We start from the raw sequence: 27,656 nt of genomic DNA, 5'->3' as shown, positions 1-27,656 counted from the left end.
AGAAATGATTCCCATTCCATTGCACCATACGGGCCGAATACTGCACTTGCTCATGCCCGCGTGGCTGCAAAAGCACCCTCTCTTCAGTGATTGGTTTCATTTTGCCTGTTTACATTCGTTTCTTAGAATTAAATCATCCCTTCCATGTAAATGAGGACTAGAAGCTCCCGCCACACGTGGCATGAGCATTTATGGTAGCACACTGCCACCTGCCAGGGGCGAGCCAGGAACAGGACAGAGGGGCCCTACCAGTGCTCTCAGAAGCAGCACCTTAGCCACTACAGCTGAGCCTCACAGGGTGACAATTACTCCAGCTCTGCGTGATAACAGCTCCAGCATCCTTAAGAAGAAAGCATTTGCACAGGGAAAACCATTGAAAGCCCCTGGGTGGAACGAACTGTGCTGGAGCTCACTGAACACCACCGTTTACCGTGACAAGTAATCCCTGTTAAAACTACATTACAAGAACATGGTGTATAAATAGAGCTCAACCATGAATCATAGAAGGGATATGTGGTCTGGTTAAACAAAGCATTATTTTAATTTCAAGATTTTATAAATACATATTTACAAAAGGAAGGTATCAATCCAAAGAGTTAAACAAATGTACAGCTCCCAAGTATTGCTACAGTACAGGGAGAGGAATCATGTTAATGCAATCCCACAATTTACAATACCCATTATTCAAAAAGAAACCACATTCTTAATTTAAAACGCCTCATCTGAACTTTACAACATCTGCCACTGCGAAAGGACAATCTGCCTTGAACAGGAATCACATGACAAGAAGGAACGGACCCCTTTCATACAGCTTGTCACACAAAACACACCACTTTGCCACCTAAGTGAACACACTGCAAGCCAACATTTCACAATCCTACAAAAGGCTTTTTTTCCACCCTGCAGACCCCTGGGGGAGCACAGCTTAAGGACAGCATGCTGCATGGATTCAAGAAACGTAAAACCCTGTTGGTCGCTGGTCGCATTCCCCATGACCCTCTGCTGAGGGACCAGTGAAGAAACAGCAGATCACTCACCCTACACCCTCCTGGCCAGAGGACAAGACCCGTGGCACCAAATGCAGCGCCAACACGACACCAGATGGCATTGCTTCAACAGCATAAGTCAGGCAGCACCTGCTCCCAGATTCACTCTGTTTCTGAAACTGTGTGTGCAACCTTCCCCAGAAACTGGTTTTACTCTTACTACACTCTCCATACAGACACAGACCTACAGGTGGCAGAGGGACTTCCCATAAATCCAGGGGTTTAAGATGTTACCGAGACCTCTAAGAATGCTTCAGATAAATAAAAGACCAGAGCTGCTCAGAAGTCACTTTCTGCAGTTTCCATGAGACTCCAATTATCTTCCCACTAAGCCAACAGCAACACTTCCTTTAGATGTTCTTCACTGCGCCCACCTCAGTGCCATTCAAGTCACAGAATCAGAGAGATGTGGAGCCAAAAGAGCACTATCTAAACTCTGTAACAGAAGCAGCAACAACCTCCAAGAACAAAATGCAACAACGTCCACAACTGAAACTATGTGAGGCATCAACTGCTGGAAGAGTTGGGAAATTCTTGGTGAAAGAAGGCTCAGCTTGTGCATGGTTTTTCTGAAGAAGGATGTCCAGCAATTTTCTCTTAATTCATCCAGTAGTTTTAAACCTGTATGATAGCCACCTAGGATATTTTTTAGTTTGAAGTTTAGGCAAATTAATTCTAATTAATCAAACTAAAGAAAGGACTTAAACACAAACTGCTAGTAGAAAATCGAATATAAGTTGCTAGGAGTGTTAACCTGAAGTCTTGCACAATTTATTTACTTCTTTTAATTCACACTTCATGTATGCAGCTCCCAAATCTCATGGTCAGAGCAACATTCTCTGTCGTTCCCTACTGTGAATCAAGTCTGTCTTGAGGCTTCCACCACTCAGGATGCTGTTTGGTCCTCTTTAGCCACAGTCTACAGAAGGAAGAAGAAAAAAAAAAAAAAAAAGAATAAAAGGAGTATCAGAAAACTGTGTGACTCACTGCCATGATTCTTGGGCAAGACATTCGTTTCTGCCAGAGGTCAAGACTGGTCTGGGCCTCTGGTTAACCACTGCAGTGGTAAAAGCATTCAGAAGCAAAGCAAGCCACAGAGGAGGACAATCGCAGCAGATAGTCAAGAAAGGTTTATCAGTGTTTGAGCTTCCAGTGAGCATTTGTGAACCTGTGGCAGCCAAACCACCTGCCCCCCGAGCTGTCTGTGTAACACCGTCAAGAAACTCAGTAAAAGCAAAAGCTAAATGACAGCCTGGAAGCAGAAGGAAGGAGGGCTGTGCCTCCTGCTGCAGGGACCTATGGAAGAAAGAAAACCCAGTGGTGGAGCAGAAAAGGACTGTCGAGAAGAGCTGGCTGGAAGTGAGAAAAATGCAAGAGGCAGTGGCAGCCCTTTTGGCTAAGAGCTATGCACGCTGCAGCCGTGCACTGACACACAAGGACCAAGGCAACATCCCTCCAGATGCGTGGTTTTGTGGCTAGCACAATCTGAAGAGGAAGCAGTGTGACGAAAGGAGTAATTTAACAATGTGTTATCCAAGAGCAGCAGAGTTTACCAAAAGCTATTTCATTCTGTGACCACATTCACCGTGTTCCCTATTTCCAATACACCAACCATATCCCAGTAACTTCTCTGGCACTTGTCCACAGCACCAGCAAATAATACGAGCTCACAAGACACTGCAAATGGGACTTGATGCTAATAATTGGCAAGTTACTCTGTGACTTAAAGAGCCTCAAATTCACAAGGATGTAAGGTGTGAAGGGTCCCACTGCAGAACTCTAAATAACAACTTTTTCAGTTTTTCCTTTCATGTCTAGGCAGGAAAGAAGATTATGGACAGAAAGGAGTATAACCGGAGGGTTTCCAAAACCCTGGGAATCTTACCTGCCGCAAGAACTGCTTTCCAAGATAGCTGGTGGCCATGCTCGTCAAGTTCTTTCTACTGCCAACTTTACACCTGATATAACCATAAAGGTTGGCTCCCTGAAGCACCACTCCCATCACCACCACTGCCTAAGACACAAGAAAGTAAAGTCACTAATTTGCACTGCCTTACTTGTAACATGCAAGATCTATTACTGATTGAGGGAGTCAACTCACCAGCCATTTCACTTTGAAAGAAAAGAGAGCGCTGAAAGCAAATATCACCCAGATCATGGGACAGGTAATTAGACCTAACCAGAAAATTCGTGACTCTGCTTCTGATGAGGCTTTACTCCCTTGCGTTGATACCTAGAAACAGAAAAGAAATGGGAGATTAACAGGCTGCTCCATCGTATAGATCACACTGTCATTTAAAACAGTCCAGAATCTGCAAGCCCCCTGGTTTTTGCCTCCACACAACAGTACTGGGTGCTTTCAAGATCAGTTTCTACATCACACAGATCTTTCCGCAACAGAAGATGTTTCCATTCAAGAGACCCTTTTGTCAATTTTCTATCAGAAAGTGTGGAGGCAGCTGCATCAAATCCTCTTGGAATGCTTGGGGCTAAAAGGTGAGGTTTGGGCAACATGACATTTACTGCATGGCTCAGTTACAAAGCTTAGAAAGAGCCAAACAGGTAATGTCTTTCTACCTCCAAACCACTGCACAGACAACCAGAATTTCACCAATCCTAGCACTGGCAGAACTAAATATTGATAATCTTAGGCATCAAAGTAGGGTAGTTTTTTCTTTACACATGCAGAGGTCTCATTCACATCACACTACTGATTTTATAAGGTCTTTACAGAGCAGAAGATCCTAAGCAAACACTCACTTCTTCCTGTAAATTAAAACATCTGGGCTGGGGTTAACAACTTACAGGTAAATTTACAGCAGTTCAGCTACCTCTCTCTCTCTTCCCCAGTACGTTTTAACTTTTCTAAACTAGCAGTTTTGAGAAAGAATGTGCCTGTAGTGAGTGCACGAACTCAGCTGAAGAAAGGTTTAAGTTCGAGTCCCTACACCAGCGCAGAGGGCACATGGGATCAAGGAAACTATCTTTACCTCCCTCCAGATTTGTATGCCATTAGCTCCATACAGAGGTAAGAGATAAGGATAGAAAGGGTAAACATGTGACATTCTGTGAGGTGCCTGACAGATGGGATGCTAAAGAGGTAGCAGTAGGCACCATGAACACAAAGGCAAAGCAACAGCCATGATGAATGCTATACATTTCTTCCTACTTCCAATAGTTTTCTATAGGAGATAAAACCTACGTCAGCTGTCCAAAGTCCACACCAGAAAACTTGCAGGTTACCGGTGTGACATAAGAACCTTTACTGCATTTTATGTGGAACTTTTAAGTTACTTACATTAAGCCAGATCAGTACATCATGAGAATTTTTAAACAATTCAACAACAAAAAAAGCTCACTCAGCAGCCTACATGAAACAAGCCCATGGTTACAGATCTGTGGCTGGAAGTAAATGTCTACCTTGTGCAATCTATCATCACAAGCATAACTGCCAATTAATAGGGGTTTCATAAAACAGAAACCATGAAAAGAAAAAAAAAAAAAAGAAATATACCTTCCTGGCTTCAAATATCCAGTGACTTCTACCATCATCATCCACCTGGTTCCACCAACGAAGGCCAACCATCAGTCGCCCTGTGACATTCTGAAATAGAAGAAAAGTTATGAGCTTTATATCTTCTGCTAAAAGAAACCATTTGCCAAGGTTCAGCTGTTTGGGTTGCTACTGTCAATGGTGATCATTTGCCTTACACTTGGGAAAACAAGATTACAAGGCTCTTATGTCCACAACAATCTATTTCCTAATATGTCCAGTACAACACTAATTTACCGTGAGGCGTACTTCTGGTGATTCCAAAGTGCTCTGATAAGAAAGCCTGTGCTAAAAGAAAGCTTAATATATATGTCCTCCATTTGATTTTCAAAAGAAACTAAGTACACAAAGATTTAAGAGTTATTTCATAACGCTCTGCAATACATCACAGTACTTGAGGGTATCTGGGGTATCATTTTGTGGCAAAGGCATGAAGAAGTTACTTTCCTTGTGACATGAATATCACTGTTCAATTATTCCTATACAGTAAGACGAAGATAACAAAAGTGTAAGAGGAACTTACCTTTACAGCCCAAAAGTCACATGACAAGAGGAGGATAATAGTCACCATGCAGGCAATAAAGCTGCTAGTTAAGAGCTCACAGAGCAGATAGACAACTATCGCACTGACTCGGAAGAATAAGTGGAAAAATGATGCCACTGGATGCCTGGAATGAAGTACAGTACAGTCACAGCTCTTTCAGACAAGACACCAAGCAATTTCAGAGAAATGACACTGCCACATGATCTCCCACCAACTCACAGGATAAGGATCAGCATCATAACATCAACCCAGTGTGTAATGACTTCTGAAAATATGGGAAATAAATTGACTAGAAGCTCATCATAAGGAAGACACATTCCACATGCAGTGATATCCCACATGCAGACAGAATTTGGGGTGGAAGGGGACAGGGAGTTTTACCTCGTGTTCAGTATAAGACAGTTTTTATGGGGTAAGTTTAAAAAGATTCTAGCAGAGGAAATACCTCTGAAGGAAAAATGGTATTTCTCAACACAGCAGACTTGCCCTTCTTTCTTATTTCTGCAGCTTCCAGGTCAGAAACACGCAGTACTGAGCTGAGGTCACCACAGCACGTGGGTATGGACACTGCTGTGGGGCAGGAGTTTGGGCAGAAGGAGGTGGCTGGGCTAGCTATGCCAGGACACGGCAGACAGCAGGGCAGCACAAAACGTATTCAAGAACAAGGGCTGGGAAGGGACAACAGACTAGGCCACACCAGCACTCGACACGATGAGAACCTCCTGTTAGAGTCGTCGTATCAGTGTAGATTCCTTTCATGCAGGAACACGAACACATATTAAACATGAGGGACCCAGAAGCATGAAGGCACAGGTCTATAAGTTCCAACTGAGCTTCTGGAACTGGTGCTCCCAGTCACCCAGAAATTACTCTCCATTACTTCCAAATAAAGAAGGTATTTGCCATTCCATGTTTTGATGTAATACGGCAGTCCTTTCTTTCTCATGCTTCTGCCCAGAACTCATCTAGAAACTCTCTCTATGGCCACTGACCTTATTTTTGACTTTTTTGATCTCCTGGATGCATCATCATCTGCATCAAAGAGAGACACATCTTCAATGTCATCACTGCTGTCCTAAAGCGGGGAACAGATGCAAAAAGCTACATGAGAAAACATAATCCACTTCCAACTTCAAGCAGGGACGCTTTTGATTACCCAGAATGTTACAGCTGCCCTTTAAAATCAAAATAAATTTGGAATGAATGTGAAGATTCAACCACATACAAAGCAAAACATGCAATGTGTTTTGATTTGTGCTTTCTCAAAACTACATAAACTCACACCGTGAGTCCAAGGATCCTTGCTGCATCCCGGCAGTTAACCGCACAGCCTTGCCTCGGGTGCTTTACTCATCGTTCCTCCCAGAGAACCCATTACCTGCCACAAAAGCTGTTCCTAAATCAGGCAACGCGCACACAGACAGACAGACACGCACGCACACCCCAATCTCAGTGCAGATACTGGCGACGGGAACAGAATTATCACTGTCACAGGCAGGCCGGTCTCTGTCGCAGGCCTTACGTGACTCCAACCCTCACCCAAGGAACGTCTCCCGAGCCCGGCCCTGCCCCAGAGGCCTTCCCCGCCACAACACCCACCTGCCCCGGCCCCCAACACCTCCCCCGGGTGTTTAACCGATTCGGGAGCGGTTCCCAGCGCTTGGGGGCTCCAGCGCGCAGCCCCGGGGCTGCGGGCCGATAGCAGCCGGCAGCACCTACCGTCCCCGCTCCCCCGGTGCGGCGGCCGCAGGCCCCCCGCGCTGCCCCCTGACCCCTCCCGGCGGGGGCCGCCTCACCTGCCGTAACATGGCCGCGGCCCCCTCACTTCCGCCTGCCGCGCCACGTCACGGCCGCGGGCCAATCGCGACACGCCCCGCCCCGCATGCATGCGCGCTGCCGCGCCCCTCTCGCCTGCCGTAGCGGTGACGTCACAGGGCGGCGCTGAGGCCGTTGGCGGCTGCTGAGGGGCCGGGCCCGGAGGGGAGCGGGAGGCGGCCCCGCTGGGGCTCCCCACGGGGCAGGGCCCGGGCCCGCAGCTCTCTGTGGACCGGCCTCCGGGATGGACGCTCGTCCTCGGGGAAGAGGCTCCGGCACTCGGGAGCCAGGCGGGCCCACGGGGACGCTGCGTGAGCCACGGCAGCGCCGTGGAGCAGGAACACGTTACACCCAGACTCTATGCCGAGGGGAGTCGGCCAGAGGGACAGCTTTCAGAGGAAAAATGGCTTTTCTGGAGCCTCACCTTTCCTGATCCGTAACGTACCTGAGAAACACGGCGAAGAGCACGGTACCAAGCCAGGTTTCAGGTTTTTAGCCACCACCATCATTCACGCAGGGCTGGTGGGTGTCTGTGTTGACTGAGACAGGCTGGTACCTTCTGCAAAAGCTGCCTGTACACACCACCCAGCTCTCACTTCACTGGGCCCCTTCCCGAGTAGCTCACCAAGTCTGTGCTCCTGGGACAGGTCAAAAACAACTGAATGTCTAGAAAATGTGATAGAAAAAGCTCAGAGTGGAGTTACGCCCTCAGATCAGTATTTTTAGAACGTGAGGAAGGACTGAGCAGCCGTGCTGAAAACAAAGGGGAAGTTTTAAGCTTCAATTTGTGCAAAGTCTACAGAAAGACACAGAGCTTGCAGAAAAAAAAAGTGCAAGTCGACAGTGCCCCGATTATAAAATTCCTCATTACAGCCATCTGTGAGCATACACAAAACAAAAATTCTACTGGAAAACCTCTGAAGAAAAGTCACCTGGTTGGGATTCCGCCCCCCCTGGCCCCTTTTTTTTTTAAAGCATGTTGCCAAACATTTGCTCTGAAGACAAAGGAATAAAAATATTAATAGTACTTTATGCTTTGGTATTTTGTGGTAGATACAGCATTTTCACACACAGCATTTCCTCCCAGATGACCCCAAGGTGCTGTTCGGTACCTGGGCCAGGACTCACCCGGAGCTGGGAAGCAGCTCTCTGCTGCTTCCACCGTATTCTGGCGTTGGCATTCGACACAGCTCCTTTGGCTCTCGGAGTTTCCACCCCACTCACCCCCAGGCGCCTGCGGGGGCGGGGGGCAACGAAGTGTGAGGCTGTCATGTGCACTGTCCTGAAACACAGCGGGGGGCCCCAGACCCCACAGTTGGAGCCATCCAGGAGGAAGAGCAAGGTGTGGTGTGGAGCTGTGGCTACGGGGAAAATCCCCAGATATGCAGACTGTAACCCTGGGGCTCAGATTCACCCATGCTCCAGGATTAACACCCCCGCTCTTGTAAAGAGCTCTGCTAGTGCCATGAGTGACACAGCCCTCCCTCTCATGACTTTCCCCCAAACTGTACTGGATTCAAGCTAACACCTGAAAAACCACAGCATAAGGGCACCATAGAAATAAGCCTGTTATACTGCAAGTCAGAAACTTAATGTTCATCATGTAAACATCTAGCTGTTTAATGGTCTTTCATACATCTTTAATTTTATTTATTTATTTTTTTTATTTAGAAGGGGCTGCTATAGAGTTATTAGAATCACCTTATCTTAATTCTATCTTACATCTGATATACACGATATAATCTCATGATGTCTGGTACAGCCACAAAAAAGTAAAATGTCCTTTCACTTCAATACTGCCTGTCTGCGGTTTTATTTTCACATCAATTTAAAGACAATATTAAAAAGTCCATTTTGTTTACCTAATTAACAAGTACGCTTGCAATGCTTATTGAAGTCAGCATGCCATTTCACAGGCAATCAAAAACTATTACTGATTAATACAGTACTACATAAAAACTTAATTTACTCTTTATATCTTTGTTGTTGCCTCTTTTTAGTACTCTCTTGCTCCTTTTCTGCTCATCATGTCAAGTGTCAGGCACCATTCCTATGCTGAAACACAGACACTTCTAGTTATAACCACCACTCAGATAAAAGCAAAAGCACGTTTTGTTTAGGAACACCTGTGGAGCTATACAGGCAAAATTGCTGGGATGTCAGTATGGTATTATCACATCAGGATAATATCATCTACAGTTTATGGATGACAAGTACAACATAAATGGCATCTACTTACAACAAAACTCTGTTGAAACTACCTTGCCACCACTGTGCCTGGCTTTCTCTTTGCTTGTGGCTGTGTCGTGCCCTGCACAGCAGCAGCGCTGCCCACAGCATCCCCAGCTTGTAACTTCTGCACACCCAAAGGCCAGGTACGCAGAAAAGTCAATTTAATTCAGAAGTTAAGGCGGGCAAACAACCTCCTCTTAGTTACCTTCCTAAGTGAGTTTACGTACCGTGTATGACATCTCCCCATACGTTAATTCCTTTCCAGTGCGCCTCTGACTTTCTGCTCCCAGCTTTGCATCCACTGTGCTAGGCTAAAGCTGATCACAGGACTTAGTCCAGCTCTGCCCCTGCAGGTAATTCCACACCACCTCTGTCAGCTGTAGCATCTTGCAAGTGCCTAAGCACTCACACCTGCAGGGAGATGCTGATTTACTGACTCCAAGCAGGAAGACAACACTCGAATCCTCCTCACTTCAGCATGGCTAAAAAGGCGTGAGCCTTTCCGTGATGTTTTTCCATCGGGCTTCCTCTATGAGATGCTTTTTTCCAGCGGGGTTGTGCCAGAGGGCCTCTGGCTGCAGCTGGGCTGGGCTTGCGCCTGATTTCTTGTAAGAAAGTGCCATCCCGTGGCTAAGCGTGAAATCCTTGCTGCTTTGTGTTTGAAAACTAACATCAGGCAAAGCCACCTCAGCCAGCTACGCTCCCTGTACCACAGCACAGCTGTCCAAGGCAGCCAGCCGCCCACCCTCGCTCATCCCCAGCCTGCACAACCTTTCAGCAGCAAAGCTGAACTGCAACAGTCCAGCTCCCACATCTGCATTAGTTTCTGGCTTCCTCACTGTTTTATCTGGACACTCTAGTTTTTATAACCTCTTTGTTATTATTCAGGGGGTAACGTTATTTTGCGCTGTTAGCAAGGTCCGGCTTAACCCCAGGGTTTGGAAGTTGAAGATGACATTAAAATCAACCAAAACTAATCACCGCCCTTCTGTATGAAGAGTTTCGCAGACTTTCATTGCTGCTGAAAGGACCCTTTATGTGACCATGGGCAGGAGTGTCCTGCCTTGAACCTCTAGTGCAAGAGAATAAGATTGCTGGTACACTGGCCCAGGCACTCAAAGCTGGACAACTAAAGAGGTCTTTGTCTTCCCAACTCAGATCAATTTTAAGTCCTGAGCATTGGTGGACATAAGCACATTTAGGCGTTTTATCCACAAAAACAGAAACCATGACTTCTTTTTTCTTAATAAAAAATAATTTTTAAGCTGCTTCCTAGCTGGGTGGCTCCAGCATGTCCTGGTACCTAGAGCTGTTCCTCCCCAGGGGCAAGGACTTGGCACTTCCCCTGGCTGAACTTCAGGAGGTCTCTCTCTGCCCATTTCTCCAGCCTGTCCAGGTCTCTCAGGACAGCAGCACAACTCCAGTGCATCGGCCACTCCTCCCCATTTCGTGCCACCCACCACCTTGCTGAGGGTGCGCCCTGCCCCATCATCCAGGTCATTAATTAAGATGTCTAAATCAGACCCAGTATCAGCCCCTGGACTACACTGCTAGTTACTGGCCCCCAACTAGACTTTTTGCAGCTGATCACCACCCTCCAGCCTCAGCTGCTCAGCCAGTTTTCAGTCCACACTTCTTCAGCTTATAAACTCTAATCAATCCATATAAATTCTAATCATTTTTTTTATTATTATTATTATTCACACACAGCTGAGCCATATGTCAAGCTATAGTGTCAGTGCTGTGTCTGTAGCAAAAGCAAGGTAAATCCAGGAGACACTATGTCTCTTCACTCTGTCTTGAGAAATAGCTGAATATACCAATAATACTTCTTAGAAAAAACTTACAGCAGACAAGTCTTTTACACTTAGAAATGTATATGTCAAGATCCTTGTGGATCTTGACATGGCAGACTCAGCTGGACACCAGAATCCTCAGATACTGGTTCTTTGTTGGAATTACATCAGATAAACACATTAGGCCCAAGTTCAGGAGCAGCTATTTTCCTCTCCTCAGTAAAAGAATATATAGGTAGGCCTTTAATTTTCCTTAACCAGACCTTCTTGCATGCTCTCCGCTGATCTTCTAGGAGCTTTGTCTGTGCTGCCCGATACTGAGCTACAGTGGCTGCCTCACACGCTTCCTTCTGTTTTCCCGTCAGAAGCCTGAACCCACCATCACCTGGGGAAGGGTCTCCACCATACAGACAGAAGGCCTTTTTTCTCCTGGAAACTGCTTCATTTTTCATTTGTGCAATCATGACATGTGTTGATTTGACCAGTTCGGAAGAAGCTGTAAAGGGATGGGTAAGCTGAACTCCACCTTCAAGGAGAGGAACAGCTTTACTGTGACCACCGTGAGCTTTCTTCTGCAAACCACACATCTTGGGGCACACAACTGGGGCAGCAGGCGTGGAGGAATTCACAGTGGGTCCATGCAAAGAGTTTTTCAGCTTGAGCTGCAGCATTTTGGTTTCAGAGGGTACAGAGATTCTTTTCATGGTCAGGGGATCACTTTGCAATCTTACATGTTGGAGCTGGACTGTCTGATCCTTCTTGTGTTGCAGAGGGGGTTTGTATATTTGTGCCTTTTCAGGGCGGTGTTGCTGATGCTCCCGTGGATGTTCCCATGCTTCTCTGACTTCTGCAGTGTGCTTAATGCTGGAGCTGACTGGGGCTGACTTGCAGGCATTCTGCAGCATGCTGACCCTTAAGAGAAGCTTGTCAAGGGACATTGGGCAACCTGAGCCTCTTTTCTTTTCATGCTGCAAAGTGGCTTCTGCTCTGTCAGGATGTGCAGGTACATCGAGAGAAGGGCCATGTTCAAGTCTGCTATCTGTTTCCAACAAAATAAGATAATACATTTGGAGCTGGGGATAGGTTTTGTGATCATTTGTGGGCAGGGTAGTACTCCAAGAGCAGGAATGGGTGCTGGATTGACGGGCACGTGGACAGTCCAGGTTTATCTACAGAACAGGCAGCGTGGGAAGCCACAAGCCAGTGGTGCCCGTCTCTGTTCTCCCATCCATGGTCTCATCAGTGCTGCTGCCAACATCAGAGATAATTCTGTCCTGCTTAACTGGGAAGTGTTCCTTGCTATAGTCTGTACGGGTCAAACTAAAGTCAGGTTCTGTAACATACATTGTATTTGCGTGCAGATGGTTTGGTATCCATTTTGTTTAAAACTATGGTTTCTAAGAGGAATGAGGTTCCCCACCGCCTCTGCCCTTGCACCCCTTGTCCTACAGTTTGTGCTTGGGAAAAGGCTTCAAGACAAGTCGGTTCCTGGTAGAAATCTTTGAAGTAGCCAACATCCAAGAACCACTGTGAACCGTTACTACTCAGAGCTGCCTTTGAACTGGAAATCACAAGACTTGCTCCATAGCCTAGCTCTGCTGCCTCTAGGGATGTGGAGGGTGACCTGTGCTGTATGACAGACAAGATTGATTGTAGGATTATGCCCTGGACTAAGAACTAGATGAGGATTATGACACAAGCTGTGTAAGACATTCAGTCCCACGACCTTGCTATAGTGATTCATTTGTCACTTTGCAATGTCACGCTGTTTGTGTATCATTGCTTTGCAATACAATTCTGTTTTCCCAGGCTGGTTAACTGAAACTTCTACCCTCGAGAAATGTATTTCAGAGAACATTAAGTTACAGTGCAGAAAAGCAGAATACAGCAAAAGGAATAAAAATTACTACTTGCTTCTCACAGGATTTAGAACTGCTTGATCTGCACATACATATGACCCTGCGTCTTGGTTACAGACACCGAGAGTTTGGGGATTAGAAGTTTTCCATTGGCACAGCTCTTTTGAACTAAGATGTCAGGGTTGTCTTAAGGTTTAAGATCCCAACAGATTCTCAATATAAAACTTGAAAAAAAACCCCTGCTGTTTGTGATCTCAGTACCATTCCATTTTCAAGTTTCAGCTTGCCATGTCTTTGCTGGCTGAGACAATTTACATATAATAGTTTATAACAATTTTTTTGAGTTGCTGCTATTAGGTACCAACTACTTGAATAATTTTGTGCACAATTCTCCTATACCTGATAAAGAAATCAAAAACAGAATAAGGCTACCATAAGAAAAAAACCTAGATACCAGGGAATTAAGCCTTATAGCTGGAGCTGAGCACTTGTCCCATTGGATTGATCTAAAGCAGTTTCTGTAGCCACCATGGGTTTGGAAGATATCTGTTGTAGCATTGCAAGCCTTTCATCCAGAGAGGGCTTGGCTTCTAGAGTTCCTTACCTTTTGTTTATACTATTAATTTTTTTTAGGTGCACTTGTTTGAAGAATTACTGTCCTACCTAGCTACAAGGAGCCCTTACCAGCATCTGCCCGGATTCTTGCAGAATGTGCTCTCGCCAGCTTTCCTGAGGCAAAGGCATGGGGCTGTCTAGGACCAGGAATGAAAAGCTTTTTCTGCTGCTCTGCCTGAATACGAAAAGCCTTTTCCATCTTGCAAAGCTGCTGCTGTTGCTGGCAAGCTGCTGATTTCATCGGTTCATAGCAGAGAGCTAGAAAACAGAAGAATAAGTCTTCCTTAAGTTTTACTGGTGTTCAACATTCATTATATAAAATCTTTATAACCGATGGGATTGCAAATGTTCAGTTACTGCTTTGCCTCTTACCACAACTTCTAAAGGTGTAGGTGTTAGAAATAATCCAAAGATACTTGATTAGCAGAAAACCTCAAAGAATTCAAAGATGATGGCAAATGCTGATTTCTTTTTGAATATTATGTATACCCAGCCCATAGGGGTTTTTTTGCCACTAAAATTATAGTGCACCCCTGTTTTACAAACTGTAGATCTTTTACCAAGTAGAGCTGCACAGAGGAGGTTAACACCCGATGGCCTTAAAAGCATGAAAACTTTCTTAGCCCATTAGTTTATCTGCAACAGACAGTTTGATTGTCGAGCTAGAAGACGTGACACATACCGTATTAAATAACTCTGATTTTAAAAAACAATATCACCATGTTACAATTTAAAAAGTTGCCTGTTTGTGTGCAGTTGCATTTCCCAGTGATGGCAGCTCCTGAATGCAGGTGTCCTGTGACTTCCTAGAGTATTTGTTAATAAATAATTCAAGCACTGAATCAGCAGCATGTTTTTGTGCACGCCAGCTGTAAGAACATGAATACTATATCTCTGTTAGTCAGTTGGAAAACGACAGTGCCTGTCTTGACAAATGTGTTGAACTTATACCAAAACGTTTTAGAAATGTATAAAGGTTTTACAAAAGGCTAAAAATGACAGAACCATTGAAACACAGCAGCACATCTACCAGACTGCACTTAAAAAAAAAAAGCAGTGAGCCCGGATACAGATGAGGATGAAGGCAGTGGGTCCTTGAAATTGTTTCTAACTCATTTTAGAAAATGCCAACATATTGCAGAGGCTGTATGTACTACTTTGAGATGTTCCACAGCTTTTTGGTGACTGGCAGCGGATCCAGCAAGACAGCATGAGCTGGTCAGCATCTTGTGTCTCCGGAGCAAGTCGATACACCCGGCTGAGGTCGTGGTGTTTCTTTCGCTGAAGGCGAAGCAGTGCTCTGCTTGGAGTCCCGCTGCGCTGTCCTTCCTTCCTCACCGTCTCTCTATCGGCATCTGAAGTGCAGTCCCAGCTGGCATCCTCAAACTGGAACATCAACAGACTAGTTGGCAAGTTGATCACCATCCTGGAAAAGGAAAAGCCATTAAGAGCACAGCTACCACTGACGCAGCAGGTGCCACCTAAGGGGCCGTTTGCTTCTGTGCAGTACGAAACCCGAGGGCGCTTACACAGATCCAGGATACCCATCCCTTGTTTAAGGAAGCCATAGCAGTTGGTCCCATCAGTCAGACTCTGTACATTTTAACTCGTACTCTGTATGGGCTCTGTGGGGCTCTCTTCATTCATCTCTGTGGCAAAATTAGCTTTAAAATAACTAGGGTGAAAATTGCCAAGAGTGGACCGAGCTAGATCAGTGCAACACCAAAAGAAACTGGAAACACCATATTATTAGGGACATTTAAACCTAAATTGGAAGGATGTACTGGATCTGGTTGGGCTGGAGTTAGTTCTCTTTGTAGCAGCCCATATACTGCTGTGTTGTAGAGTTTTGACCAAACCAGCACCAATAACACCCCAGTATTTTAGCTATTGCTTACACAGAAGCTGTTAAATACCTCTAGAGTGCAGGAGTGAATGCACCTGGAAGGATTTTCCATTATTGACTTTTATAAGGAGGCAGTAGGTCAGGGAACAAAGGTGTTGTCAGGCCTTGCCTTGATTTTCCAACCTCTTAAGGAATTTGGGAGTTGAGTTCAGCTTTACAGCTGTGTCTATATCGGAAGTAGTATAGAAACAGGAGATTGTACATAGCTGAAAGGGCTAAGAAAATTCATCCATTGTTAACAAAACCAGATTATTAAAGCAGTCAGTAAGTGGTAGAGCCCTTTAAAACTTATTTTTGAGAAGGACAACAAAAAGGAAAAATATACAGTTCCTTAAATTACAATGTCATCTACAATGTTTCAGAGACTGATGACAGCTGTTGTCACCAACCTGTTTCCTGCAGCACAGAAAAAAGATACGGGCCCCCCTCCGCTATTGACCGTCAACACTTTCAGGCAGGTTCCAGTTAAGTAGTTAAATATACGAATCTTTCCATCAGCACAGCCACTGACGACTCTGAGATAGAGGAACTCCAGAGACAGAACTTCCCTGAAAACACAACACGTCACTGTTGGTGCATTCGCTGTGCTTGCACAAGGAGGCACGATCAGCTACTTCTGTTGTCTTGGAGGAGGTGCAAGGGTCTGCCCCCATCAACAGGCTGAACAGAGGAGCTGATCAAAATGTTTTAGAGGTTTAATAGTGAGATCCTTCCTAATCACGCATTGCCCAAACCAACCCACCCAATGCATCCTCATAGCAACCAGTATGGTTACGGTTATCTGCTGCGTTTTACATTTCATTTTATGTCTAGAAAAGCTAATGAAAACAATATGATGCTAGTTTTCAGGGTTCCAATATACAATTAAAGTATTAAAAAATAGAATAACATACAGTTGGTAGGGATCAGCACGTAGTTACGGCCACCTTCAACAGGAAGGGTCAATTCTTGACCAGGTAGCATGATACCCTGTTGCATATGGCTTGGGATCCTTGAAATACTGGACTATGCACTGTCAGTCGCTCCTGTTCATGAACAAGCGGTTGTGTATTTGGGTTTGAGGTTGTTACCGGTCTTAACTGACAAACGGTTACGACCACGTAGTGCCTGACACTGTTCAGGATGAAGGTTGTTGAAAACAAGGATATTTCAAAAACCAGGACTGGTAATTAAAGCATTTTCTATTCCCATAGGGGAGGCATTTTCTTTATAGATTTAGTAATTGGTTGAATACAACTTGAAACATAGCTGATTCTTACTTAGGGTGGCAGAAAGCTGTTAGGCATCTCTTCATGTTTCCCAACATGCTCCATCCTAGAACATATCCATCAGTGCTTCCTGTGACTAGGTGCCACTGATCAAAGGACAAGCACTTAACTGGGCCTTGGTGCCCCTCTAAAGTCTGCAAAGTAAAAGAAATAGGTGCAAAGCTGTCAGCAATGTGGATGTAAATATGCTAAGATACCTTACAGCATTCACGATACCAGCCTTATATACCAACCACATTGTAGTTTTATTGGGTGTTACCATACCAATACACCCTATGGATAACTGTTAGTTTTGTAGTGACTTGTAAAACATATTCTGGGCTTATTGCTGATTAGCTACTGGCATGGAGTTAACATCCATTTTCCCTATCTATTACCTGTGCCAACGTGCTTGGAGTTACTGCACCACGACCTTGGTGATCGATTGAATGTTCACCCAGGAGAGAAGATCGTGGACTGCCCTGACTACAGTGGAAGGAGCAATTGCAAGCTTTCCTCAGCTGGAGCTGGGATATCATGCATTCAAGATGCATCTCAGTTTGCAACTCTCTCCCCCATGGGTAGAAAGAGCTTCACTCCTTTCAGAGATGAGGACTAATACTAGTTCTGGATGCCTGCTAGTGTAATTAGCAGACTCTGGCCTCAATCTTTGCATTGCAGAGCAGTTATCCAGCTGCTTCAGCTTTATAAACGGGTTTCGAGAGCAAGTTTCGTATTTTGGGCTAACCCCTGATGCCTCCAACCCCAAGAGCTGTTAGTCAAGCCTTCCCAACCTCTTTGCTGATTCTGAATGTTTCTGCAGGAACAGAGATGAATGATCTACAGAGTACAAGTAATGATGGGGGTTGAGGCAGGCAAATAAACCCTGGATTAGAACTGACAGCTGTTTGCAAATCAGTTTTTATATTATTTCCTTACAAATAAATCCGCAGTTTCTTTTATCAGTTTAGACTGCTTTTGGTTTTGTTTTGGGGGATTGGCATTTTTTTAGAAAGCCTCTGACAAAAGCAAAAAGCTACGATTTACCAGTTAGTTTACTAGCACAGAAGATTTTTGACCACTTAACATGAAATTATGCACCTAAGAAACTTACTTTGATCAGAGTGCCCGTATCAGCACACCAGACTTTCACCAGCCCTCTGTTGCACCCACTGACAACACGCCTGCCATGCATTTTAACTACCCAAACAGTGCTGTCATGCTTCAGAGTCTTGAGACATTTCCCACTCTCCAGGCTCCACACTGTTAAGGGCAAAGGGGAGGAATATTAAAAATACATATGCCCCAACAATAAGTTTTGCTGAGTACAACAGGAATTAAAAAGCACTACTGGAATTACAGATATATCTTCTACCCTGCAGCTCTGCACGGAGCCAGGTGTTGACTTAGAAAGTATAATTGACATGGCAAAAGTTTTAAAAGCAAAGTCCAGAAAACAGCACTTTTTTTTTCATCCTTATTCTATAGGCTAAGTAATAAGGAAACCTCTGACAAAGCTGAAAATTAATGCCCCTTTCCCAAGAGCTGGCGCAGCCCTATAGCCATTAAGCCTTTAAAACTGAATAAAAGCAGAAATAATGAGAATTTATTCAGTGACCCAATCAGAGACCTTGTACGTGCATGCGTCCACAGCTTAGGCTGTTCTGGAAGCACAAAATAGGACACACAAATTCACCTTCTTATTTATAGACTTACTTTCATACTCACACATCACACTGATCACAGCTCCCACGTACTGTGCCCACTGTTCACTACCACCTGCCTCCCGCTGGGAAGCTCCTAGTCCTGGCTCTCACCTTTTACCATCCCATCTCTGGCTCCCGACACAAACTGCTCGTCATGGAAATCCAAGCAGGTGACTGTCGCCCAGTGACCATTAAAGATTTTCACACAAGCACCACTGTATATATTCCAGCATCTACAAAGGACCAGTCAAAAAGGAAACACAATCATCTTATTCGTTGTTTCCTGCTTAATGGGCCCAGCTCTTCCATACACACTAGGTTAAATTCAGGACTCATTCCACTAAGGCATCAGAGGATTTGAAATGATCCAGTCAGGCTTAGTTTTAAATCTTTTACCCAGGTACTTTCTTCATCTGCCTCCAAACTGTCTGGAAAGGTATAGCTAGATTTCACCTTTGGCACAGTTACTTTCAATTAACCTTAAAACGTAGAGGTTGTTTCTTTGCTGGCCGGTGCCAAGATGACTTTATCGAAAGAACTCAACCCCACAGTTAAATAAACAGCCCTTTTGGAGCAGGGAGGACAGACCCTGGATCCATGTAAACTTTCCCCTTTGACGAAGTTGTGCAATTGCCATGCCAGAGCCAGACGACCCGCTGCTTAGCTTTTCGCCCCTCATCATGATACTCTCGGGATTTAGGGATAGATGGGAGAGCTGATCGCCTCCACCCTTGTTTCAGGGTGCGGTACCTGGGCAGGAGCAGCTGTACAGCAGGTACCAGGCTGTCGAGCCTGCTTAGCACAACACACCATCTAGAACATCACAGAGAAACCCAGCCTTCCAGAACCCGATGCTGATGTTAGCAAGGCCAGAATCTCACTGTGAGTGTTTATTTGAAACCTCTCTGGTGTTTTAAGGTACTTTAGGAAAACCTCTGTATCCTATTTTAATCACTTGGTACTGGATGAAACTGGGCAACAGAAACTGCCTTATGAGTGGGGAATGTGTTCCCTCATCTTCTGTCCTTTCATCATTACTCTAACAAAAGTGATGGAACAAGGCTTCCTAAAGATTGGAGTGGAAGGAATAAAGTTTCATTTTTCCTATCTGCACCAAGGGGCTGGTATCCCATGGCACAGTCCCAGTGCTGCTCACCTGATGCTGAGGTCAACGCTTGCGCTGAGAACGAGCCCCTTCTTCTCGTGGAGGAAGAGCGCTTGGATGCTTCCAGCATGGCCAGAGAGCAGAGGCAGCATTTCTTTCATTCCCGACATATCAAGAAGCCTCACTTTTCGGTCTGCGGAGCCGATGGCTACCAAGTTTCCACCATTATAATGGATTATTCTGCTTTCATCTGATCTGGATAAGAAACAGTGACCGAGATGGCTTTAGCCAGCTAACAAGGTACAACAGATCTAAGTCTGGGACAGGCATTTTTCTGATGCTTAATGGTCCTCATTGAGCATCTTGATGAGCAATACACTTGAGAGTGTGAATCCTTTGCAAGGCACCACAACTGAGGTCCCCGATTCTGCGTACCCAAGTTTGTACTGGAAGGTAAGTTTAAAGAGGGGAGAGCCCATATCCCTTGTGACGGGCTGTGGATCACTAACCCTTGTGTCTTTAAAAATAGCTTATCTTGGTATCTTTATAAAAAAAGCTGGATTTGACACTGGGGATTTCTTAACATTGATGCTGAGACCCTTCTCCAGCCATACTTTCCCACAGAAGGATCACAGGGAGTGGGACAGGCTTCCAGAAGCTGCTGTTTGGCCCTACAGCCAGGTAGTCTACTCACTGGTCCATGAGGACACGAATATTGTAGGAGCCACAGAAGACATTTCTCTCTTCCAGCTGGATTGTGTCAGTTTTCAGATCATGATAGGCTGCCTGCAGGTTGTGTTCCTCCTAATGGAAGGAAAAATAGGGGAAAATAACCTGGGGAGGGAGGAATGCAGCATTATTTCATAGCGTTGAACATCAGCTTGGTCACCACTACAGTGATGAGACTAACAGAGACAGAATGTGTTGGTAAGGAGCACCTGGAGCGCAGGAACTCCCTGGTTAGTGCAGAAACAAGGGTTGTTCCCATGCAGTGTTCTATGGCAAAAAAAAAGGAAGACCTGACAGTTACAGCCTTTATACTTTGGGAAAAGGCCATGTCCTTGCGATGCCAACCAGCCTCACCCACACCCCTGGCCTACAGGCTATGCATGCAGCTGGGGGATGCACTGGGAGAAGGCAGGAGTTCAGGGATGCAGGCTCCCTCCCATGCAAGGTGCTGAGCAAGCACTGGTCCTTATGAATTGCTCACGATGGTGCAAGCCAGAAGCAGGAGAAGAGCAAAGCAGCTCAGAGTTCACTGCTCTGTTTTCCAAGGCCACCATGTCCTCCTTCCTCCCCCATTACTGACATGCAGGATCCATGGAAGGCAAACAACTGCCAACATACCTTTGTTTTACTTCCCCCTTTGTGACGTTTCACTCTGATGACATCACCCTCTTCGTTTAACTGTGGAATTGTCACATTGACTGTTTCGGCATAGTTTGAAACTGCTCCTCTAGGGCACAACCCCTGGAACAAGCCAGCAGAGACACAGTCATGCAGAGCCCAGGCACTCAACAGATGCTGCTCATGTGCTGATGCTTCAGCATCTCCATGGGATGCAAAGCTGAGCTGCACACACCGGCTTGTTGTTGTTATTAAGAGACCTGGCTTGCATTTACCGCTCTGTCAGTATAAGATTTAACTCCCTGTAAAAAAATAATTGCTTTTTATTTTTTTCCAAACTCTAGTCTTCAGCTTTTAATAAGCTGCAAAATTTCACAGTTCATCTCATCTTTGGAGCAATCTGTTGATTCAGAACCCAAACCCACTGAGATGAGAGGCTCTCAAGACATCTTTTGTGCGTGAAACCTTCCGTTAAGCCTTCTTTGCTAGCACAGGGGTGAGACTTCTACACTCTTCACAAATCAAAGCGTACAAAGACTCCTAACTATCTCTTTGGGGATTTACCTTTACACTTCCCTTGGTGCATGGCAGGTCTGTACTAACCAGGACAAGCCTTCCCTAGAAGTTCTGCTTCAGCGTGCCCCCCCCCCCCCCCCCCAGCTCTGGCTTCCCAAAGCCACCTAGCATTTCCATCTTCCCATGTGGGGCAAATAAATCGCATTTTTGAGCTGTCTCAGGAAGCCGCTGGAGCTCTGCCCAATTTCCACTAGCACCGGGAAGTCCAGCATTTGCATTTGTGACCAGACTCTGCTTTCTTGATTACAAGAATGTTTTCATACACTTCTAGAGTCACAGGCTCTCTGAAAGTCAGTAAAAGCTCTTCTGCTGTGCTTGCTTGTGACAGCATGAACATCTAACCTGGCTTTGCTCTGCAGGTGGTAAAAGAATGAACAGGGTCAAGTTGGGAGGTAGCCTCCAGCAGAAGCACCTCCATCTAATGGCTTGGGCAGTAGCAGGAAAACCACCCTCTTTTTAAAGTGCATAATGATGGCAGAAGCCCAGGCATCTTACCTGTAAATACAGGATCTTCTTCTGTATTACACTTCGACACGCATGTTCCCTCTTGACTTCTTTGGCCAGAAAAGCCCAACATCTACTCACAGCAGCACAGGCATCGAGGGATTTTTGATCCAAAAGCCCTAAGAAATTAAAGGGACAGATTGGCTAACCCCTATCCACGCTAGAGACCATTCATTACCCATAGGGGAAACCACCCTTGGAAAAAAACAGAGCAGCTTTACCCAGGATGTACATAGACAGGTGAGGTGGCAGGCAGCGAATTAAATCCTTGGATTGGTTGACATTAGAGGGTGACTGGAGAGATGCAGGAGCCACAGTGACACCTTGATCGGCTAAGGACGTGATAGGTGAATTTTCCTCTGCATCAGGACCCTCCTGGGTGAGGCAGTCAGTGGTTTTGGGCCAGGAGCACATTGCTGGTGGTTGAGCACCTAGAAGACAGGGGAATTTAGTCTTGCAAGTGCCTGAGCTTTGGTGACTACTAACAGTACTGTTGTTAGCAATGCACTGCAAGAGTTAGTTGACCTTAATTTGATTCTTCTGCTAATCCCTTTGGTACTGTACCATTCCAAGGAAAATGCTGAAAACACTCAGGGTCTTGCAGGACAGCTCACACCTGTGGTGTCTGAAGGCAGAGGATGCTGATGGATAGCGAGGGCTTTTCACAGCTGGACACACCAGGTGATCAGAGGGGATGCAGGAGGCCCTGGGTGGGCTTGGTGGGGATGCAGTGACCGCTTTCCTTTCACAAACATAGAATACTTTACCTCTTCCACCTCCATCTACAGCAGTGACCAGCATGGGAGGGTGTGAGGGTGCCCGTCCCAGACTAAGGGAGGACAAAAAACCTCATGCCAAGGACATAGAACTTCTTTCCTGCAAACAGTGGGAAACCTCTTCCTGCAGCCATTAGATTTTCTTCAATAAAAACATGATTTATGACATGGCAGAAGAAAGGGGGACAAATTTCTCTGTTGTCCCCAAGAACAGAAGGTAGACACAGCTGACACCCTTCTCACATCAGTAGTTTTGCTGGTGCCTGCATACCTCTAGCATCTTTGCCAAACTTCAGCCCCCACAGTGTAAGGCTTCCCTTCCTTTTAGGTGCAACACCCACTGCAGGGCTGGGTTTTGAAAGACCCTACCCCTGGCAGAACAGCATCTCCATCAGAAGGGGGGACACTGCCTCAGCCCTTCACTACGAGTCCTGTCAGCACCTCGGCAAGCATGGGAAGTGATTCAGAGCGAAGACAAGCACCTGCTGAATGGCATCACCTCCTCTTGCATGGCACTTCGAACTTCCCAGCTAACTATTGCCGTGGTCTTCCCTGCTTTTTTTCCAAAGTGACCCAGAACTGACTTGTTCCTAGGCAGTGCCAGTTGTTAGCGCCCTGGTATGAAACCACAGGTTTCCCGTCCCCCACCCCCAGCACTGAATACTCAGGTAGTGGTACCTGTCATACTGAGATGGCCTGTTGCAGCAGATATGGTTTTAAGAGCTGCAGGAGAAGTGCTAGAAGACTGTAGTGGAAAGAGTCTGGTACTGGGCTGAGGACAGCTGTCTTCCTGGAAGCTGCTCTGGAATTCAGCTGATGAGCCATCTACATCTTCCTCTGGAAGAATTAAGCACAGAGTCACGTTAAACCTTACAGTAGGCATCTCAGAGCTGAATTACGGAATTGCTGAAATTAGAATAGTATCTTGGGCATTTTAAAAAATAAATTATGCTATATTATTTATTCTATCCCTTCTAGCTATGCACGATTAATCCGTTCAGTACTTTCTTTAGTGTAGGTTTCATTACTTAAAACATTCCATTCACAGCCACACCTCCTGAGATGTGTTGCCCAGAAGAATTCATGAGGAAGTTGTATTTTTTTGTTATGTTGTTGTCAGCCATACTCCATTACAAGCTATTACTCCATTACTCCTCTTCCCTTTAACAATGACCGCATTTACAGGGTCACTGCGTGATGGTGCACACATACAACTGGCACTGCAGTGGAGCTGGGTCAGGATAAAGTTGCCGGGTCCGAGTCTTATCTGGCCCCATCTCCTACTGCCAGGAACACCCCATTCCCTCCATGACCTGTCCTCACCCCTGGCTTTGCTCACTCATTCCCTACAGCTGGAAGGATAAAAGACCTTAAACATTACCAGATTTGCTGTATTAACCAGAAGGTTAATACCACAAGGCAAATAACTCTACAGTTAACAGTTGTGCAGGGCGGGCAGTCTCTTTCAACAGTTACCCTTTGCACACCTGCATGGGGAGTTTTGCCACATGCAATAAATCACCTGCTAGAGAGGAACAGCCAGAGCAGCAGCACCAGGAGCTGCCAGGCTGCTGCAGGTGACAGCCAGGAACCTGGGTAACGTTACCTCCATCTTAGCATCACTCCTGGACCATAGTGCTTGTACCCTCATTGCAGCTCTGGCACAGCCTGGGCATCCCCCCCAGCCCAGAGTATGACCCAAGGAAGCTCAGGGGCAAATCTGGATCTCCAGGACCGGAGAGGGTGACTGCAGCACTCCCCCTTCCCCGAGGGACACCAGATACACTCACAAACAGCTGATAATCCCAGCCCTAGCACTCTGCCAACAAAAATCCATCCCCGGACAAGGGAGAACACCAGCAAGGGCTGCCCCTTCCCCGCTGGCCCCGCAGGGAAGGGCTCGCTTGAGAGCCACGTGCCCTGGTGGTGGGTGACATCCCCCTGCCTGGGGCAGGGTTAGCATCAACCCCCCCCAGCCGCCTCGCACGCTCCAGCTGGGAGAATCCGGCGCGGGGTTGGAGCTCCGGGGGGGGTGGGGGAGGGGGGGTGTTTGGAGCCCAGGGGGACCCAGCAGAGCCCCAGCAAGGGCCGTATCCACCTTCCCTGTGCCGACAGCCTCACGGGGCACTACGGGAGAACCGCCACAGCCCCCGCACCCCCAAACCTCAAAGGCGCAGCCCCGAGCGTCCCCGGGGGGAGGATTCGGGGGCGCCACTTTCCGCCGGGCAGCGCAGCATCACCTGCGGCGTCGCTCCGCACCCCTGCGCCCCGCGACCGGGGAGACAGTGGTGACACCGGTGACACCGCCAGGGCTGCCGGAGCCCCGGCCCCGCTGAGCTGCCCCACCCCCACCCCCGGCAACCATCCCCGCCGCGTCGCTGCTGCTAGGAGACCCCTACCGTAAACCTCCGAGCGCCATGCCGGATTGCTACTAATAGCCGCCCCGACCGCCCGCAAGCACACCGCTGCTAAACGCCCCCCCCCCCCCCCAAAGGGTTTGGGGGTGACTTCTGTAAAGCAAAGGGCGTAAAAAGTCCTGGGGAAGCAGGGGCGCAGCTGGCCCCTGGGCACCGCGGTTGGGTTATAGAGGCAGAAACCCAGAGGCAGTACGTGTGAGCAGGACAGCACTGAGCCAGGGTTTGGAAAGGGGTTGTGCAAAAGTGCTTCACGAGCGGCTTGCTTTGCTCAAATGTATTTTTTACTGATCTTCCCCAGATTGGGGAGGAAAAAAAAAAAAAAAAAGATAAGAAAGACTTCATTTAGTCATCTAATGAGTCAAAAATGCACGTACAATAAGAGTAAAGGGTGGTTCATCCATCATTTGAGAGAAGGTAGGAGGATTAACTAGGTCATTAGAAAAAAAAAAAAATGTTTGGCAAGAAGGCAGAGCATTGCAGAGCAGCCCAGGTGGGAAAGCAGCAGAACAGGCAGGTGACAATAAACTCATACCCCCACATCCCTCACGGGGACAGGTACAAATGCATTAGGACAGCAGGGCCACGTACCTGGGTCTCACTCCGTGCGCAGCGGGTTTGGGGCCCTCTTTGCCCTTTTGGCTCTTTCCCTGTTGTAGGCAGCAGTGGAAAAGACAGCGCTGGATGGGAGCACTGCGTGCTCCACCCTGCAGAGGCTTCGGTGCTGCAGGTACAGTGGTTTCAGGTTTGGTCCACACAGAACAAACATGCTGTGCGAAGCTGTCAGCCCTGCGGGCTCAGGCACCCAAGCCGCCATCCCACGCAGATCCCCACGTGGGATTTTAATGCAACTCTTTTGTGGAGCGAGTGGAGAAAAGCAGGGCTCCAGCCTCAGCCGTTCTTCTCCAGCGAAGCACTGCTTTCCTGCCAAAGAGCTACTCACGGCAAATCCACCCCTTCTCACCAGTCCCACACCCAGCAACAGGCTGCCTGAGTTTACTTGCTTCTTTAAATCAAAGTTTGGAGCTCCCCGGTTCAGAGGTCACAACCCCTCCCAGGGATGCGTCTCACTCCCTAGGCACAGTAGTATCTAGGAAATCATTTTGCGAGCAAAGATTATCCATTTAGGACAGCAGCACCCACCATCGATAAAATGCTACCCCAGGGCAAGAGAAGCCCCCAGCCTCACCTACCTTCCCTGGGAGGGCACAGCCACCTCCGCCCAGGGCAGGTCCCTGCTGTCACCCCCCTCCCACGCTTGCAGACAGGTGCAAGCACCCCAGCAACACCCACCAAACCCAGCCCTGAGACCCCCACGTCACCTCAGCTGCCACCCTGCCCTTCCATCCCAGGCTCCCTAGAGACCCCAAGCCCCACTGCTGAGACAGCACCCCCTGCAACAGGCATAACCCCCCCGGCCAGAGGGAAGCAGGAGGGCTGGGAGCATGTCCCACCCTGCCAACTCCTCAGATAACCCCTGGAGTTACTTTACCAGCTACAAAAAGCACACAGAGCTGAACTAGCACCTGAGGGTGTTTTTTAGAGGTAAATATTGATGTGAAGGACTTCAGAGAGGCACAACCCAGCAGCTGAGGTAACAAGCTAAATATTATTTTTTCAATCTGTTTTACTCTCCCACGTAGCCCCCCTGAGCTATAGCTCTTCCCTGCTGCAACTCAGCCCTTTTATTGGAAACCTGTGCTCCCTCTCCAGCTGAAATCATTTTGCTGCTGCTAGAGCTCAGGTGGCTCTGCTGTCCCTGGGGGTGCCTGTCCCTGGGGGTGCCCTCCCCACAGTCAGAGCCATGGGGGTTCGTGTTTTGAACTAAGCAATAAATTCCTGAGATGCGTAAAATTCATTTGAAGATTACAGCTGTGGAGGCAAATCAGCTAAAACAAACTGAATGTTTTCCTGGCTCAGTCTGTCCTGGGACACACAAGAACCTGGGAAAGATGAAGTCCCATATCTGGGAGGTTTGCACTGGGAAGAACTGGATGCACTGGGAAACATACCGGTTTTCCAAGGCTGGGAGACACATTCCTGCCACTGGAAGGAGAAGCCCAAGTTATCGCTGAGGCCAGGCAGGTTGGGCATGCGTCAGCGTCATTTTTCCCTTGCACAGCTATTTAAAGAGAACCTCCTTTTCTTTGAAGTCCCAGTGGTTTGGAATAAAGGCTGGAGCATGCCTGGGGGCTAGCAAGTAAATCCCCCTCAGTGCAGGGGAGGTTAAAGCACCACAAGCACAGTTGACATATTGAGCAGTCTGAGATGGGAGCTGTGACCTTAGTGGCAAAACACCTCCGGCTTCCCAAGCACAGCACCCCTCTCCTTCGGCACATTTCCCCCTGCACTGAATTTTTTAATGTTTTGATGGCCTAAAGGTTGTTCGTAAGGGTTTCATCCCTGTGCAGTGGGATGCAGGGATGGGAGTGAGCGTGATTTACAGTGTCACAGACTTTATGCAGTGCTGGAGGGTACAGAGGTGGGGCAAAGCAGGGTGTCAGAAGCGTTAGGTGCCTGTCACCTTGGTTGTTGCGGCCAGCTCACACACCACCTATGAAGGGCAGGGAAGCCTGAGCATCACCACCCTTACGTCAAGAGGCTTCACGAGTGTC

General features: G+C 47.0%; 2 protein-coding genes across 4 annotated transcripts; both read right to left on the bottom strand.

Moving 5' to 3' along the window:
• Positions 1 to 517: 517 nt before the first annotated feature.
• Positions 518 to 14,493, bottom strand: TVP23C (trans-golgi network vesicle protein 23 homolog C). 3 transcript variants are annotated; one of them, XM_056335435.1, is made up of 7 exons: positions 6,940 to 7,051; positions 6,136 to 6,218; positions 5,123 to 5,267; positions 4,561 to 4,650; positions 3,148 to 3,279; positions 2,932 to 3,060; positions 518 to 1,965 (listed from the first exon to the last, which is right to left on the bottom strand). In XM_056335435.1, exons 1-7 carry the CDS (start codon positions 6,949 to 6,951, stop codon positions 1,933 to 1,935), a joined length of 624 nt encoding a protein of 207 aa, XP_056191410.1. In that variant the 5' UTR covers positions 6,952 to 7,051; the 3' UTR covers positions 518 to 1,932. The 3 variants fall into 3 exon arrangements, 2 of the variants coding, with proteins under 2 accessions (XP_056191410.1, XP_056191418.1); XM_056335443.1 differs by lacking the exons at positions 5,123 to 5,267; positions 6,940 to 7,051 and adding an exon at positions 7,404 to 7,586; XR_008821338.1 differs by lacking the exons at positions 518 to 1,965; positions 2,932 to 3,060; positions 3,148 to 3,279; positions 4,561 to 4,650; positions 6,940 to 7,051 and adding exons at positions 7,404 to 12,025; positions 13,530 to 14,493 and having other exon boundaries at positions 5,213 to 5,267.
• A 15-nt stretch (positions 14,494 to 14,508) lies between these two features.
• Positions 14,509 to 27,577, bottom strand: FBXW10B (F-box and WD repeat domain containing 10B). The gene is made up of 12 exons (XM_056335397.1): positions 25,633 to 27,577; positions 23,306 to 23,452; positions 22,073 to 22,282; positions 21,843 to 21,970; positions 20,772 to 20,894; positions 20,119 to 20,228; positions 19,476 to 19,679; positions 18,431 to 18,552; positions 17,728 to 17,876; positions 16,626 to 16,768; positions 15,756 to 15,914; positions 14,509 to 14,886 (listed from the first exon to the last, which is right to left on the bottom strand). Exons 2-12 carry the CDS (start codon positions 23,310 to 23,312, stop codon positions 14,568 to 14,570), a joined length of 1,674 nt encoding a protein of 557 aa, XP_056191372.1. The 5' UTR covers positions 23,313 to 23,452; positions 25,633 to 27,577; the 3' UTR covers positions 14,509 to 14,567.
• Positions 27,578 to 27,656: the final 79 nt, after the last annotated feature.

This window comes from Falco biarmicus, chromosome 1 (assembly GCF_023638135.1).
Source record: "Falco biarmicus isolate bFalBia1 chromosome 1, bFalBia1.pri, whole genome shotgun sequence".
NCBI lineage: Eukaryota > Metazoa > Chordata > Aves > Falconiformes > Falconidae > Falco > Falco biarmicus.
The sequence above is the reverse complement of the archived record's forward strand: the minus strand, read 5'-3'. Positions and strand labels throughout refer to the sequence as shown.